General features: G+C 44.0%; 2 protein-coding genes across 6 annotated transcripts in view; both read right to left on the reverse strand.

The window, feature by feature from the left end:
- arhgap46a (Rho GTPase activating protein 46a) overlaps positions 1 to 3,427 on the reverse strand; it is a 41,862-nt gene extending 38,435 nt beyond the window's left edge. The window contains exon 1 of one of the 3 annotated variants that reach the window (XM_034082497.2): positions 3,203 to 3,427. In XM_034082497.2, the coding sequence (XP_033938388.1) occupies positions 3,203 to 3,216 (14 nt within the window). In that variant the 5' untranslated portion in view covers positions 3,217 to 3,427. Of the gene's footprint in view, positions 1 to 1,160; positions 1,671 to 3,202 lie in introns of those variants that run through there. The other 2 variants (XM_034082495.2, XM_034082496.2) reach the window with 2 other exon arrangements.
- Positions 3,428 to 4,596: 1,169 nt separating this feature from the next.
- Positions 4,597 to 16,794, reverse strand: part of sulf2a (sulfatase 2a) — a 42,911-nt gene continuing 30,713 nt past the window's right edge. For 2 of the 3 annotated variants that reach the window (XM_034082128.2, XM_034082129.2), the window contains 11 exons: positions 9,167 to 9,380; positions 8,510 to 8,789; positions 8,315 to 8,411; positions 7,792 to 7,886; positions 7,653 to 7,712; positions 7,409 to 7,575; positions 7,124 to 7,266; positions 6,837 to 6,945; positions 6,715 to 6,748; positions 6,218 to 6,271; positions 4,597 to 5,830 (listed from right to left, as the gene is read on the reverse strand). In XM_034082128.2, coding sequence (XP_033938019.1) covers positions 5,800 to 5,830; positions 6,218 to 6,271; positions 6,715 to 6,748; positions 6,837 to 6,945; positions 7,124 to 7,266; positions 7,409 to 7,575; positions 7,653 to 7,712; positions 7,792 to 7,886; positions 8,315 to 8,411; positions 8,510 to 8,789; positions 9,167 to 9,380 — 1,284 coding nt within the window. In that variant the 3' untranslated portion in view covers positions 4,597 to 5,799. The remainder of the gene's footprint in view (positions 5,831 to 6,217; positions 6,272 to 6,714; positions 6,749 to 6,836; positions 6,946 to 7,123; positions 7,267 to 7,408; positions 7,576 to 7,652; positions 7,713 to 7,791; positions 7,887 to 8,314; positions 8,412 to 8,509; positions 8,790 to 9,166; positions 9,381 to 16,794) is intronic. The other variant, XM_034082130.2, reaches the window with a different exon arrangement.

The raw sequence follows: 16,794 nt of genomic DNA on the forward strand, positions 1-16,794 counted from the left end.
CTCGAGTTATACCCCACCATCCCCCCGAAAATCCTTCCCTGCTGACATGACAAACGATGCCAGAGTCTAATCCAAGGGCCGAGTTACAGGGTGAGTGGGGGGTCAGTGGCTGGCCCAAGGAGCCACACAGGAAACAACCGTCCGGATGGTGCTCTGGAGGAAGTGAAGGTGCAGACGGCAGATCTCCAGGCTTAGAAGTGCAGAGCAGCCTGGTGGAGATGTACGGGCCCAAGAAGGGGGGGTTGGGGGATTATGATTTAAGAGGCCATCGCTAGGGATCCTTGGTGAAGGGACGGATTAATATTTCTTGATAACAACACAGCTTTATGGAGGAGGGAGGGAGACAACTGTGATGCAGCTTTTCAGGGTCCAAAAGAAATACTGTCCTCGAGGCAGAGTTACATTTCTATGCGTCTGGTGTGTTTTATGCGTCTTTGTGGGGCTGTAGGGCTGAGTAGAGTTCCACTATATATCCTTGCAGCATTGACATTGTGATGTGTGCTTTCACAATAGTAAAATAGGACTTGCAAATTAAGGCAAATTCACACAAACAAGCCATGCTTCAATTTGTATGCAGCTGATACAAATGGAACGATCGCCTTTCCATTTCTTACTTACAACAGAAGTATGTCCCATACAGTACAACCTATTTTCCTCTGATTTAAGGGTTCTTGGTAACTCACTTTGTTGCTAGTGTGTGTCATACAGGCTCCGCATACACAGCAACACACTAATCACAATCGTTCATTATTATCGTATCAAACAATCAAAGCAAACTTGCCAATTGCAGCCGATTCAATTTAAAGAAACGATTGGATAAAGATATTAAAATGTCTGTTTTTTCAAATATCGTGCAGCCCTAGTGTAAAGCTCATGTAGGTTGTTTACTGACAGCTCACTTGATTATAAAGAATTGTCAGCGATTCCGAAAAACATGACTCATTCATCCTCATAGCGTATTAGAGCGTAAGACCATCCCACAAGCTATTATTCCTTAAAGCCATTGAGTAATGATCAGCACACTGAGCTTCAGGTTCCAGCTAGTGTGGGCCAGGAAGCTAACCCCGCCTTTAATCTCTGCAGAGGAAAGGTTTTTAAAATGAAAGCGTCTGCACAGGTACATATACATGTGTTTTGGCAAATCACGTTAACCTCATTACCGTTTCATTGTGGCAGACTGCAGAGAACGGTGAGATGAAAAGTGTGAGTGAAGCAATAAGAGCAATAAAACGCAGCTATGTTAGTAGGCGTATAGTACTAACAAAAATAAATAATTGAAACATAATTAGTTTTAAATTGTCCAAAAAAAGTGTTTCTCCAAAATGAGGCATGACATTGGTAAAATGTCAAAGCGCATAAAAAGTACAGACGCCAAAATCACTTCCTCTCAACGTGCAAACAAACTTTTCCGTTTTCTTTTACTTTTCAAATTCTCTGTCGGATGGACATCCTGCCTCGTCCTTGTCAAAAGACCCAGTTTGTATCCATCTTGTTAGGGAACTGCATGGTGTGTTCCCCGCTGTATGCCCATTGACAGGGATAACAGTGAGACAACTTCCTATTTTAATGTCCACTCCTCACGTTGAAAGGCCCAAATGAGTGGAAGACGCGTTTTAGGAGCGAGCGAAAACCAAAGGGACCATTGTCTTGTCCTGCCTTTTTCTGTCTGTGTTGTAGTGCTGGTGGACAGATAGAGATGTAGTGCTGGACAGATGGAGAAGTTAACACGTTTGCATAAACCAACACCGCGCTGTCATCAGATGAGCACCAGCTGGCAGAGAAAGGTGAAACTGCTGCACCCAGGAAGACAGGGTGGCATGACGCCAAACTAACCACTTCAGGCTATATAAATGACATCTGTCTGTGCAGATTGTTTTCTAACAATGTCCATGGTTTAGTTTTCAGCAGGAGGTAAATACATAGGAATAATATGATATCAAAGACTCTTAAACTTCAGCTTTAGCCATTAAAAGCCATCAAATTGGAACTATACAAAAGCATAAGTAATAAAAAGAAGTTGTTGGAAAGATCCAAAAGCAGCTTATCATATACATCTCAAAAGTTTTAAATAGACTGTGGGGACTAATGCAAACCATCTGTCCAAAGAAGTTGATAAAAGCTAAACAAAGTTTTAATGCAGGCAAAGCAGATGCAGAAGAAATTTAACATGTGGAGATCAAACCAGTTGCTATTTGAGCTTTAGTTAGCTTCCTCCAGTAAAAATTGGAGCAACAAATGGGCTGTGGAACATTTGACTTCCGTTTGGTTATTGCCTACTAACCACAGCAAAGACTTGGGGAAAAAATATAAAGAAAGTCAGTTCAATTTCCCCCACAACTACAGGTACTAAGTGGTGGCAGAACTCAACTTTAAGGGTTAAACTTCTATCATAATCATAGTCTACAAGCTATCAACTTACACTGCCTTTAAACAGGATTGGTAGTAATCAGACCTTGTACTTAAGTAAAAGTTGAAGTACCACAGTCAAGGAATACTCTGTTAAAGTAGAAGTCCTGCATTCAAAATGCTACTCAAGTAAAAGTACTAAAGTATTAGCATCTAAATATACAAGTACCAAAGTTAAAATTACTCATTATGCAAATTGGACCATTTAAGAACAATATATATTACATGTTTGATAATAATGATTGATCCATTAAAGTATTTATCAAGCTGGTAAAGGTGCAGCTTATTTTAATTGTTTGCTGGAGGGTTGTGAACCCAAAAGTATTCTGTAAACTTAATATATTTCACATAATTTTTCCAAATCTGTAAAGTTACTAAAGGGATTAAGTAAATGTAGTTGAGTAAAAGTACAGAATTAACCCCTGAATTGTAGTTGGGTAGAATCTACTTAGTTACTTTACACCACTTGTTGTTAATAAAATAGCGACACCACTAGCTAATATTATTTAAATGTCGAGGTTAAATTAATCATTTCAACCTACTCTCTTCACATTACTGACTTTTCCCAATCATGTAACTTAATTTCCAGACATTTAAGCGGTAATTGAATTGATAAAACTACCAAAAAACATTTTAAAATACTGAAAACATGTAATGCAATAAAAGCGGCGTGGTCTGGTTCATAGTCTGCCCTCAGAAAGCTGTCGGCGGCGGGCTGGTAGCGAGGCAACCGAGCTTCGTAACTTTCTCCAGTTAAGTTTATATCAGTTTTAAATCGAAAGGAGAGATAACGTACCTTGTTCCGGCCATTTTTTCTTCACATTGTAAACGAGGCGTAAGCTAAAGGAAAATGATATTTCAGCTGGTGCCGGGCTGAAGGTAGTTTTCTGTGCGAACAGTACGGACGTCCGACGAGTGAGTACGGGACAGTCCTTCGTGGTGAATCCGATATGGAGTCTCCGCCCCCGCATGTGAGTCATAGGTTGGGATGGGGGTCACTCACCCAGTCTGCACCCCCCCCCCCACGTCCCTGTATCCCCACCACTAGCTGGCTGGAAAGAGTAGAGGGGCCAAACCATAAGAAAAACATTGTAATGGCTCAGTTGGCTGAGCAATCCAGTCATAAAATGCTTAAACGTCTGTGGACAACTATTATCACATTTTGCGTCACGGAACACTAACTTTGTTGTTGTAGTTGTAGCAATATATACACGTTTAAAGCTATGTTTCTGTGAATTAAAAAATAACTACATTATGTTTCTGTTTCATTTGACAGTTTATTTATCATGGTTGTGTTTAATGAAGTCGTAAAAGGTGCTTATCAAATAGTCTGACCAGATTGTAGCCGTTGGCTAAAGATACAATTTGAAAAGTAGCCTAGCATAACACTGCGGTTGCTAAGCGACACACCAGTATGTGCTATGTGGTATACTTGTTCATTATTTAAATAGTATAACATAAGTGGTGTAATGTATTGAAGTACTGTTCTTAAGTATTTCTACACTACTTTTTATTTCTACTCTGCTACAATTGCAGCGTTGTACACCAGTACATTTATTTGACAGATTCCGTTTCTTGTTACTTTGCAGACTTACATTATTTTTGTTATCATACATTTCTTATTGCAACATCTTCAATTTACAACAGAGTACAGAAGACAATTCAGGTTGCACAACATTTTTGGATTAATTCAATCTCATCCCTCTATCCTACCCTATCTACCCACCCACTCCAAAAAAAGATATGGTGCTTAAATGGACCATTCTGCAAAACGAGTAATTTTACATTTGGCACTGAAATTACATTTTGATGCAAAAACGTTTGTACTTTTACTGAAGTACATTTTTAAAAGCAATACTTTTACTTATAACTGAGTATTTTTACACTGCAGTAGTACTACTTTTAAGTAAATTATCCGAGTACTTCTTGCATTTCCCATTTTACAATTTATTCTCACTTTACTCATCCAGTCAAAGAGCAGGAGCCTAACTCTTTACTTTATTATCACGCCTCTGTGCACCATTGTATTTGCACTGTGCTGTAAGGTAAGTAGCATGTTACCCATAGACTGTATGTTACCCTGGTGTTAGCCTGTGGACAGACAGAGACCCCTGCTGGACAGGAACACAAACCACCATGCACTTTCACAATTAAAGTCGGCTCACGTTCAGTTTCAAACACTTTATTCACAATTACTATCAGCGCTCAGATCTATGGAAACTTTGCTAGAAAAAATAATAATTAAAGAAGCTAACAAAGGCAGATAGCTAAAATTCACATCAATAATTATTACACTGTTGTGTTGTTCCTCTGGCACAGAGTAAACTATTTATCCATTAAACGCATCTCTTCACAGTGAACCCTTTAAGTGCTTTTCCGATGTAAATAAGGAAAGGACATACCAGTTTCAAGCTACATTTCTCCCTACAAGTTTATACCCATATCATACAAGGAGCTCTGCCTCTTCAGTATTATAAAAAATATTGTAAACATTTATATTAATTGCACAACATACATTCAAATACATACTGTACAGCAAGATTTTACCTCTGTATTGTTATCCTGTAGCACCATATAGAGCAAGCTGAACAAAAGTTAGATATTTCTACAGTGCGATAACTCACGATACAAAGCAGTCAAATGGTTTTCACTTAGGACACCTTCCAGTGCTCAAATATTCTGGACGGTTGAGTTGTATCATTGTGAGAAGTGGTGAGATCTACAGGCCTGTCCAAGGAGTGGCTGACACTGGGTCTGTTTGGATCAAGGCAGACAATCTCACAGCTTTGAGGAAGATAATGCTTCATAAAGGACATTCATCAGCATTACAACTATAATACAAAAGATTATGGCGAAAGAGTCTCGTCTGTCGTTTAAACGCCATACCACTTACATGTGCAGACACATTGGTGCAGAGAAAGAAAACATGTCCTGTTGTTACTCCAAATGTTTAAGCTATCAGCATGTGCCACAGAGACATCATGAGGGCCGTGACATTGTTGAGTAGCAGCAGAGTTGTAACTCACGGTGTTTCAACATAGTCCCATATGACATGAAAGGAAGCTGATATATATTATTTACAAGCAGTACGGTTGGACAGAATGGCTTGTGGACATCAAACTGTCCAACCTGATTCACAGCTTCCTGTTAATGTTCTGGACAGCTGAGGGGTAACGGAACATAATGAGAATGAAATGTGTGCGAACGTGGAATTGAAAAGTCTTTGAGCTTCCTGTCATTCTCAGCATCTCCTCTGCCCGGGTGAGTAACACCCAGATGAGAGTAAAGGAGTATCTCAGGTTGTGGTCCATCAAAGTGTGGTCAAGGTCCTCTGGTCCTCAATCTCCTTCCTTCAGGAGGAGGCTGATGTCGTGGGTTGTGGCATGCAGGCGGTTAACCAACCCATCCTTCCCAAATCTGCCCTCTGTGAATGGGAGAAAACGCTGAGTTAAATGTGCTAACCGAGGCATTCACTGGAAACCATGGCTCTAGCTGTGATCTGTCCTACGAACACTACAAGGAAAAGTAAGAAATGACAAGAACAGGACTAAACACAACAGAACAAAACAACATAATGACACAACGTCACGTCTGCATTGCTGTATTGATTTTGACTTGAGTGGTGGAATGGAAAAGAAGATGGAGTGCAGCTTTGCAATGCAGAATTACTGTAAGTATAGGAGAAGAACATTAGAATGGGAGAGGGGAGCATGCTGCTGGGTCACCTGACCAAGCGGAAAACAAATCTGGATGGAGATAGGGGAAGAGCTTGGCTTACTACGCGAGAACAGATGGGTTATGACAAACTCACAGCGATTTGGAGGAAGGCTTCTTCACTTTTGGCCTCTTTCGACGATGAACTGGCCTGAGGCATGCACAGCACGTACACACGCGCGGGGCAAATGCAAGTGCATGGAGACAAACAAACAAGTGTATATACATATTATACACACACACACACACATACACACCCACACACACAGCAGAGAAAAGCAATTAGGCTTCATTACAAGAAGGGTAGAGCAGAAGCTAAAAAGCAAGCTTGCATTTCGGCCCTCTTTGGCTTCTGCTTCTGCATGCTAAAGAGCCTTTGATCACAACGGTAAGGAACCCGTTTGAAGAGGTTCAATTTCAGCTCAACATCACAGAATTTTATTTTCCCGACAGATGACTCATAGTGAGAATAAAACATAACCAAGGGCCCTCTAGGGAGGCCGTAACCTCCCACCGTTCAAATTGTAACCTGAAATCCATCTGCAGTGTTTGTGAAAGTAATCAACTGTGCTGTAGGAGGAAGGAAAAAAATACCTGTATTCACTGAAGTAGTTTTTCTCTTTTCCTCCTGAAAGGAAGGGGTAACATTAGACTCAGTGTAAAATGACCGGAGACACTATAATCAATCATGTTTGCCTGAGAGGCTTCTTACTCACCCTTCTCTGGGTTGCATTGCTTGTGTCCCTTGCAGGCCCGTAAGTCCATGAGCTGTTGATGCATTGCATTCAGAGCGTTGCGGTCGAGGCTGCTGACGGCGTTTATCAGCTACAGGAATAGTAAGGAAAGAATGTCAGGAAGTGCTTTTCTGTGAAATCTCTGGAAAAATCGGTACCCCCTGTGCTCACAGGAATGCACTCTGAATCATGTTGTGGTATCATTTTATAGTTATTATGTTATTGATGTGTCTGCAATATTATTCAGTGCGGCTGTATAAATGAAATACCTGGTATGGGTCACTGTTGAGGTCAAAATACTCCAGGAAACCGGTGGCAAATTCACAAAACAGGAAGTTGTGCGTGTCGTTGATGGTCCTCAGGCACCAATAGGTGTTGTTGTTGGCACTGGTGCATGCACAGAACGGACCCACTGAGGGAGGGAGGTACCGGAGTAGGTGAGGAAGGGAGGGGTGAGAGTGGAAAACAACGGGTTATTACAACACTGTTCCAAAAAACGATTGTCACCATAGCTGCTTTGAAAAAAAGTTATTTATCTTTATGTTGTTCCTCACTTGTCCAGAAGGGGGCCGTCTGCCAATGATGGTTGTCATGGACGAAGCAGGTGAGGCCAGGCATGCTGCAAGTGTCGTTGTTTTGGAGCCTCTTGATGAATTTACGTAGTTTCTTCTTGCGCTTCTGCTCCTTTTGGAGCCACTGATTCTTTAGCTTTGATGGCATTCTAATAAGAACAAAACCAATTCAGTAGAGCAAGACTGCATGAGGAAATATAAATTGACAAACAATGTAATTTCTTACTTGACGGAGAGCATGCGCCCTGCATTGAGCCTGTAGGCCTCTTTATTCTTGAAGAGATAACTGTGAAGACAAGAAACAACTGTGACTTATGTAGTTATATTGATACACAGGTATAAATGCTGCCCGGACACATTCTCACCTGGGAGTGTTACACTGACAATCCTCTGGCCGCACCTTCTTAAGGTGACCTTTCACATCCCGCAGGTTCTTAATTTTGGTCTGCAAGGTTTCAATCTAAACACAGGAGGAGCAAACACAAACCTAATTATACAACACGCTAATAAAAACCTGCAAAACTGGCTTTACGGGTCCGATTCAACATGCATTTAAACTTATTATTATTATTATTATTTATTGACTCAATAAATGGCCAGGCAACCACTTTTGCTCAGAGCTAAACTACATTTTAATAGAAACATAAACATATATATTTTTAGCCTGGCTTTTACAGGTCATTATTTGTTACACAAGTCTTAATCATGTTTTTTCATACCATCATTAATTTATTCTAGTGACTTCTATTTATCTAACTTTTTATTTTTAGACATGCAAAAATCCAAATATCATTGTTTTTTCTGTTTTTTTTTAACGTTTTTTCACGTGCTGTTTGTCTGAAAGGCAATATAAATGAAGTTGAGTTGAGGAAGAGTTTGCATCAGCACCTCATGCTCAATGTGCAGTTTGTGGTCTTTCCATGCTTGAAGAGACTTGTAGAGGCCTCCGTCACATTGCACTGTGTCATTCATAAGAATAGAGCACCTGCAGGATACAAAAAAAGAATAACAGCATGTGTAAGTCTACATTATTTCTCCTTTTATCACCACAAACATGTTACCGTAATACAGACACTGTCTTACCTGTAGGTCACTTTAAGAGAAGCAGGTGGTGTGACTGTTCTGCTGGTGGTGGGTATGGCTGTGGCTCCCATGCCACTGAACTCTTCATTATCCTCCTCATTCTCCACTTTGCTCTGATGAGGGGCCCAGCTGCTATTCTTGGAGCCCAGGGGCTGGTATCCTTCCTCCAGGTCTACAGCGTACAGGTCCCCTTCCAGCTCAAAGGACACAGAGCGGGCCCAGCGCTTCCTCGAGGCAGCCTTACCGGATTTCATCTCTGATTTAGATGAGACAGAGGGATCTGAGGGAGATGAAAATCAAAATATAAGCGGTGTACACAAGTGAACACCAGCAAATGACAAAAGCAAATACTGATATATGTAAAACTCTTTATGTGCACTTGGAATTATATTCCAACAATTGCAATCTTTTTTAGTGTTTCTTCAAAGGACCTATGATTAAATGCTCTACTGAAGTCGACCACATGATGGCAGCACAGACACATGCTCCCCATCTCATGAATACTTTAGAAGGTGGTTATTTTAGCTGGAGGTTAATGGACCCGTTTGACAAGGCTTCTGCAAGGACATTTCAAAGTACCGTCTTTCAGAACATAATCAGTTCTATTAATAACGACAACCAGAACAATGGTGCATGTAAGTGACAGAAGGAACATACTCTTCTTGGTGAGCAGCTTCTTCCTCTTCAGGAAGGATGTTTTGAAGCCCACATCGTCGCAGTTACAGCCGTCAGAGTTGGAGGTGGGAGGCATCTGGAGGTGGGAGGCACCTCTGGCCATCAGAGCCTGCATACGTGGAGCAAAGAGACCTGCCATGCCCTTACACTTATACAGCCTCAGCTTGCCAGTCGGGTCCTCTACACACTGCCACTTCTGAAACAAGGCGGAAAGACATTCCATGACGTTGGGTTTCAGGCTTGTACTAAAGCACATCATCATTATAGATACAGGGAAACTTAATGGGATAGTTTAGATGTTTTGAAGTGGGGTTGTATGTGTTACGGTGTGTGAAGCAGGCAGGACCCAAATGCAGATATAAACTGAAAAACTCCTTTATTTCAAGGCTAGGCGCAGATAAACAAAGACAAAACAGAACACTCACCGAAGAACTAGTCATGACACAAGACGAACTGACAAAGACAGACAGAAAAACCGTATCACTAGGCCACCAGGGTGGGTGGAGGGGGGTCAGGAGGACGGGACTGAGCTGACCGCCCAGGGGCACAGCAGAGGACCAGGAAAGGATCTCGGGCGCACGGCCCGGGGGCAAGGGAGAGTTCAAAAAGGGGAATTCGGGCGGACGGCCTTGGGGCAAGGCAGAGTTCAAAAAGGGGGACTCGGGCGGACGGCCCGGGGGCAAGGCAGAGTTCAAAAAGGGGGACTCGGGTGGACGGCCCGGGGGCAAGGCAGAGTTCAAAAAGGGGGATTCGGGCGAACGGCCCGGGGGCAAGGCAGAGTCTAAGGTGGGGGACTCGGGCGGCCGAGCATGAGGGCGAAGGCAGCGGCAGGAAGAGTCAGGGGGCCGGGATCGCGGGCGAAGAACGCGGCTCACAGGGGGCTGGGCTCGAGGGCGAAGACCAGACAGCTCCGGAGGCCGGGCAGGAAAGCGCTGACGGGACAGCTCCGGAGGCCGGGCAGGACCCGGTGTCGGCCGGACAGGAACCGGAGCCGGTGGGACAGGCTTCGGCAGGATCCCCCACGGAAGAGGACCAGGAGTTGGCAGGACCCCCAGCGAGACATGTGATGTCGAGGCCTCCAACGAAACAGGACATGGGGTTGGCAGGACCCCCGGTAGAAGAGTAGTCGGCGGGGCCTCCAACGGCACAGGACACAGGGTTGGCAGGACCCCCGGCAGGAGAGTAGTCGGCGGGGCCTCCAACGGCACAGGACATAGGATTGGCAGGAACCCCGGCAGGAGAGTAGACGGCGGGACCTCCAACGAGACAGGACAAAGGGTTGGCAGGACCCCCGGCAGGAGAGTAGTCGGCGGGGCCTCCAACGGGACAGGACACAGGGGTGGCAGGACCCCCGGCAGGAGAGTAGTCGGCGGGGCCTCCAACGGCACAGGACACAGGGTTGGCAGGACCCCCGGCAGGAGAGTAGTCGGCGGGGCCTCCAACGAGACAGGACAAGGAGCTGGCAGGACCCCCGGCAGGAGAGTAGACGGCGGGACCTCCAACGGGACAGGACAAAGGGTTGGCAGGACCCCCGGCAGGAGAGTAGACGGCGGGGCCTCCAACGAGACAGGACAAGGAGCTGGCAGGACCCCCGGCAGGAGAGTAGACGGCGGGACCTCCAACGGGACAGGACAAAGGGTTGGCAGGACCCCCAGCGGAATCTCCAACGGTACTTGAGTAGGGACTTGAGTGGGAACTTGAGAGAGGGCTTGAGAGGGAACTCGAGAGGGAACTCGAGAGGGAACTTGAGAGGAGACTCGAGAGAGATGACTTGAGAGGGATCTTGAGAGGGAACTTGAACGGAGACTTGAGAGGAGACTCGAGAGGAGACTCGAGAGGAGACTCGAGAGAGAGGGCTTGAGAGGGACCTCGAGAGGTGACTTGAGAGTTGACTTGAGGTGACTTGAGAGGGATCTCGAAAGGGGACTCAAGATGGGACTCGAGAGGGGACTCGAGAGGTAGCTCGAGAGAAGACTTGAGAGAGAACTGGAGAAGTGACTCGAGGTGGGACTAGAGGTGGGACTAGAGGTGGGACTAGAGATGGGACTAGAGAAGGGACTTGGGAAGGGACTTGGGAAGGGACTAGAGGAGGGACTAGAGAAGGGGCTCGGGAAGGGACCAGAGGAGGGACTAGAGAGGGGACTAGGGAAGTGACTAGAGGAGGGACTTGAGAAAGGAATTGAGTAGGGACTAGAGAAGGGACTAGAGTTGGTACTTGAGAAGTGACTAGAGGTGGGACTGGAGAAGGGGCTAGAGAAGGGACTAGGAAAGTGACCTGAGGAGGGACTAGGGAAGGGACTAGAGAAGGGACTAGAGAAGGGACTATGGCAGCTGGGGCCAGAGCTGAGTCTGGAACCATGGCTGCTGGGGCCTGTACTGGGGCTGTAACCATGGCTGCTGGGGGCTGAACTGGTTCTAGAACCATGGCCGTTTGGGCTCGTGCTGCTAACCTGGCCTTGCGACTCCTCTTAGGAGCCGTTTGGAGGCTCCGTGGACCTCCAAAAGCCAGACGAGTACCAGCGAATGGCTCCTGGACAGTAGCAAACACTGGGTGAGAAGCAGGGGCTGACGCCAGACGGACCACACCGATGCGTGTGGTATCAAAAAGGGAATCTGGAGACCTGGGTCTATCAGGATCGGGAAAACAAACCGTGAGGTAATCCAAAAGTCAGGCCGGTAAGAATTTAACCAAATCTTGATTCCTCAGCGTAAGGTGGACTGCATCTGCCAGAGCAGCATCTCGCTGCTGAACCCTGACCGCTCCTCTCCATCGATGAGCGCAGTCAGACAAAGAAAAGGTATAATCCACTAGTTCCTGCTCAAACGGATCTGCTGGGCCCATATCGTTGGTCGGTTCGTAATGTTACGGTGTGTGAAGCAGGCAGGACCCAAATGCAGATATAAACTGAAAAACTCCTTTATTTCAAGGCTAGGCACAGATAAACAAAACAGAACACTCACCGAAGAACTAGTCATGACACAAGACGAACCGACAAAGACAGACAGAAAAAACAGAACTTATGCCCCGGCCACACGAGGATGAAAACGGTCGTTTGCGTTACTGTTTAGTGTCATATTACGGAGCCCCCTAGGGGACATGGAGAACAACAAAAATAATAATTTGAAAAAAAAAGAAAAAAAAAATGTTTCGCAAAACCCCTTTGCGAGATCTCGCAATACTTTTCATTTAGTACTTCCTGGTCAGTTCGGCTGCTACGGCAACACAGAAACCACAACAATGGAGTGGTTCATCGATTTTACTTTGAGCTTGGCCTTAAATATAAAGATATAACATCAGTGCTTGGTAATAGGCACGGGTTTCACACATAGACTGTATATATAAAAGGGTTTCACATAAGTGAAAGACACCTCAAGAGAACACTCGGAGCGAGGGGACATGCACGTTCCTCTGAGCTGAGTTATTGACAGATTCGAATTCCGCGGATCAATAACTCATGAACATAACGTTGTAAAAATACAAACAACATGACTTTACAATCATAGCAAGGTAGACAACGAGCTCCAGAGTCGTTTTTATCAGAACAGTTCGATACGCGCCGTCATCCGAGCTAAACATCAATAATTGGTCACAATCTGCAGCTGGAGGAAGGAGAGGAGGAGTGCTTAGGGACCGTCTACAAACTGCAACGGGGTTTTGCGAGATATATCGCAAAAGTATTGCGAGATCTCGCAAAGGGGTTTTGCGATATCTTTTTTTCAAATAACTTTTTTTTTTCTTCTCCATGTCCCCTAGGGGGCTCCGTATCATATAGACCGTTCGGCCACACGAGGACGACCGAATACGGCACTAAACGACTGCGGAAACGATAACAGGTCCCAAGGTGGATAGAACGGCATACGCAACGCTCTGGGGGGTCCAACGGCTCCGTGTGTACGCCCTATACGATAATTTTCTGATAATGATGAGGCAATAGCCCCGCCTCTCCCCACCTCTGCTGCTCACCCCCGCGTCAAAGTAAACTGCACACTGAATTCAGATTATTTATCTTTCTCTCGATATGGACATAAACGCGAGTGAAGTCTAATCTGACAGGACGGAGACACGCAGCTCTGCTCACCTGCAGCTCCTCCCGCTGCAGCAAAACACACACTTCAAGTCAGATCATCACCCTTAGCTATTTTAATTACCTCTCAAACTCCCTAAACTAGTTATAAATATGTTTATTTGTACTGTCGGCCGGGTCACTCATTACTGGATGAGCTGCTGCATGAGACAGACACTGACGCTGTCCAAAGAGAAGGAGGAAAAAGAGAGGCTCCGTGTATTTTATTATTATATTATATAGAGTCGTTATTCATTTGTTTTAAAGCTCAATAAATAACAAAGAAGACCTTTGACCGGCACTTTTATAATTTTGTCGGAAGATTTAAACTTATATACACGTTGACTGGCGAAAAAACTCTGCCCGGTTCCTTCGGCCCCCACCGCGGAGAATAAACAGAAGGGCAACCATGACAACCATGCTTCTTCGCTGCTTTTGTTGAGGAAGTTACAGCGCCACGTACAGGCTCCTGCATATGTACTGCAGCTTCTCCAGCGGTTGGAGCTAAACGGAGCTGTCTCTTGTGGACAGACACTATCCGGATGACTATTGCGTGTGGACGGAAGCTTTTTTGCGATTGCGTTTGCGTTAATCCTATGCGTTTAGCCGTTTTCGTCCTCGTGTGGCCGGGGCATTAAATACACACAAGACTAATCATACAAACAAGACACAGGTGAGGAGGGAGGAGAAAACACAGGGACACCAGGTGAACACAATCGGGTAAATTAGACACACCAGGGAAACTAACGACAGGGAACCACAGACAGATTTAAACAAGACACAACGCAGACAGAAACAGGCAAGACAGGAGGTGAAGACCTTTCAAAATAAAACATGAAACAAAAGACAGAAAAAGACAAGACAAAATACAATACAGACAGATCGTGACAGTATGAGGTATTCCTGAAGAAATTGCTAGTGGGAATGCTTTATGCTGAAAAGCTGACGCTAAACTGCTATGCTGAAATGTAAGAAGAAAGTGAAGAATTTAGATTGATGATGATGATGATGATGATGATGATGATGATGATGATGATGATGATGATGATGATGATGATGATGATGATGATGATGATGATGATGATGATGATGATGATGATGATGATGATGATGATGATGATACATGAACACTGGGGGCTTGAATGTGTGATGAGAGAAGAAAAGAAAGTAAAAAGGCTTGGAAAAGCAGCAGAATATTTGAACTGCAACCTTTTGAACTAACTTGATGGTGAATGATCTGTCGCCATGCCAACGGCATTTGATGACATCCCATAATACGCTTAGATGCGTTGACGGCTGCATCGTTACCAAACCTGTGAAGTTTTGGGCCATTTGGAGCATTTTCACTGAAGTTATGAGAAAACCGTGTTTCAAGGCGAGCATTTTGTTGCCATGGCAACGACATTTGAAGAAATCTCAAAACTGTCCTGTAGATGTCTTCACGGCTGGACTGTTGGCACACATGTGAAGTTTGAGCACTTTTTGAACATTTTCATAGGAGTTATAGCGACAACGTCTTTTATGGCGAGGGATGCATTTCCATGGAAACGGCATATGATGAAACCCCATAATTTACGTAGAGCTGTTGAGGACAGGACCATTAACCATTATCTGAAGTCTGCTGCTCTGAACATGTCAATTGGAGTTATAACATCATCGTGTTCCATGACACAGGTGTTTATATTTGAGCTAACGACGTGTCCAGAGATCAAAGGTTTCCATGGTGATTAGTGAGAGGAAAGCATTTTCATTGTTCTGAATGAGAGATAAACCTGTTACATGTGAACATTTTGTTGAAGAACCGTAACAGATATCGGTGAAATTTCAAAGCGTGAAGCATGTCAAGGAACTTGTGCATCTGGAGTGTACTTTTTTGTGTACTTTCGCCCTTTTTGGCAGATTAACTAAAAGTGTGCGGCTGCTGTGGTGGGGAAAGGTGAGGCTGAATTTACAATGGATTTTAATGGAGACATGTTGAAAGTTTTTGTCACTTCATGCCCTCAAGAGGCATTTTGTTTAATTATTTTGTTTAATTTTTTTTAATCTTCCAAGCTACGAGATGTTTTCCTACGTTTGTCATGAAAAATTATGTCTCAGGAATGTAGGGTTTGGGAATTATGGCAGGTTTAAAAGAAAATATGAAGGCAAAATGAAATCTGTCCTCCACTCTAGCTGTGACATCACACACTCTAAAATCTGAAGAAGGCCTCTTTACCAAGGTCTGACCAATGTTTAATATCTGTAAAAGTAAGAATCAGATTATGTTACACAAATAATGTCAGAAAGATGTGTGACGTTTTAAAGTTGGAATGAGGTTTCTGAGTGAAAGTATGAAGGAGCAGTTAGCAGTTGAAGAAGGAGCAGTTAGCAGTTGAAGTTGCATGAAGATTGTTGAAGAGTTCTCCATTGACTTCCATGTTAAAAATGGGATGTATTATGTGATGTATCTCTGGAATTATGAAAATTATGAATGATAAAAGTAATAGCCATTGATTCCCGACCGAGCTGAACGTTTAGATGTTTGAACGGAGTTTCTGCGATGTTCAATGTGGGAGAAGAAGCAGCCCAAAATAACCCGGCATTCCCACTAAATTACAAATAGTCAGTGGAATACCTACAGTGGATGGTGTTGGCATGTCACTAGTTTGGAAAATTCAGAAAGTACTGATACTAAGCAATGAACAGTAGCAAAACATATAATAGCCACCTAAAAGGCTCTATTTAGAGTATTTTCACCACTTTAGCTTGCAGACAGCCCTTTCCGATCCAATACACTCATTTATGCACTCTACAAGTCTTCACACCCCTTTGACAAAAACAGTAATTTACCTCACATCCGGGTGTACTGCTGCTTAACTGACCTACCATACATATTATTAGTTTGTTTGTGTTATTGTGTGACTTAAAGGTAGGGTAGGTAAGAATTGAGAAACCAGCTCGAGTGCGCTCGAATTTGAAAGTACACAACCGGAAAAAATCTGCCCCTTCCTTCAGACTTCCTAACAGAGCCCCTCCTCCAACACACATGGACACGCACATGACCAATGAGGGCACGAGATAAGTTTGTGCACGAGATAGAAGGCTGACAGGCAGGTAGGCCATCCAGTTATTTTAGCCGGCTCAGATGATTGGTCGTGCTTTTTACAGTACTACAGCTTCCACAGATGACATTTTTGTATGTATTTATTGTCAAAGCATTTAATGTATTCATTGCTATCGGGATGTTAAGAGCATTCCATGGAATATAACAAAGTGTTTCTGAAGTGAATTACCTACCCTACCTTTAAATGGTTAGTTTGTTGTGTCCACCAAAGTCATACAATAACACAAAGAAAAGAGTCTTTAAAGAAAAGCATAAAGCAAAAAAGCACTTCTTCAGTTCCCCATCAGTCTGCAGCTTTGGTGGCTAAAATATATTTAGCAGTTACCCCCATCCACAGCTGTACAGTCCTTGATGGTAATCATGTTTGTTTCTCCAGACCAGCATTTCAGCACTTCAAAAATATCTGTTGTAATGGTTCTTTACAGCGTTGTGCTCAAATTACA

The sequence above is a fragment of the Pseudochaenichthys georgianus genome, chromosome 5 (genome assembly GCF_902827115.2).
Source record: "Pseudochaenichthys georgianus chromosome 5, fPseGeo1.2, whole genome shotgun sequence".
NCBI classification, from domain to species: domain Eukaryota; kingdom Metazoa; phylum Chordata; class Actinopteri; order Perciformes; family Channichthyidae; genus Pseudochaenichthys; species Pseudochaenichthys georgianus.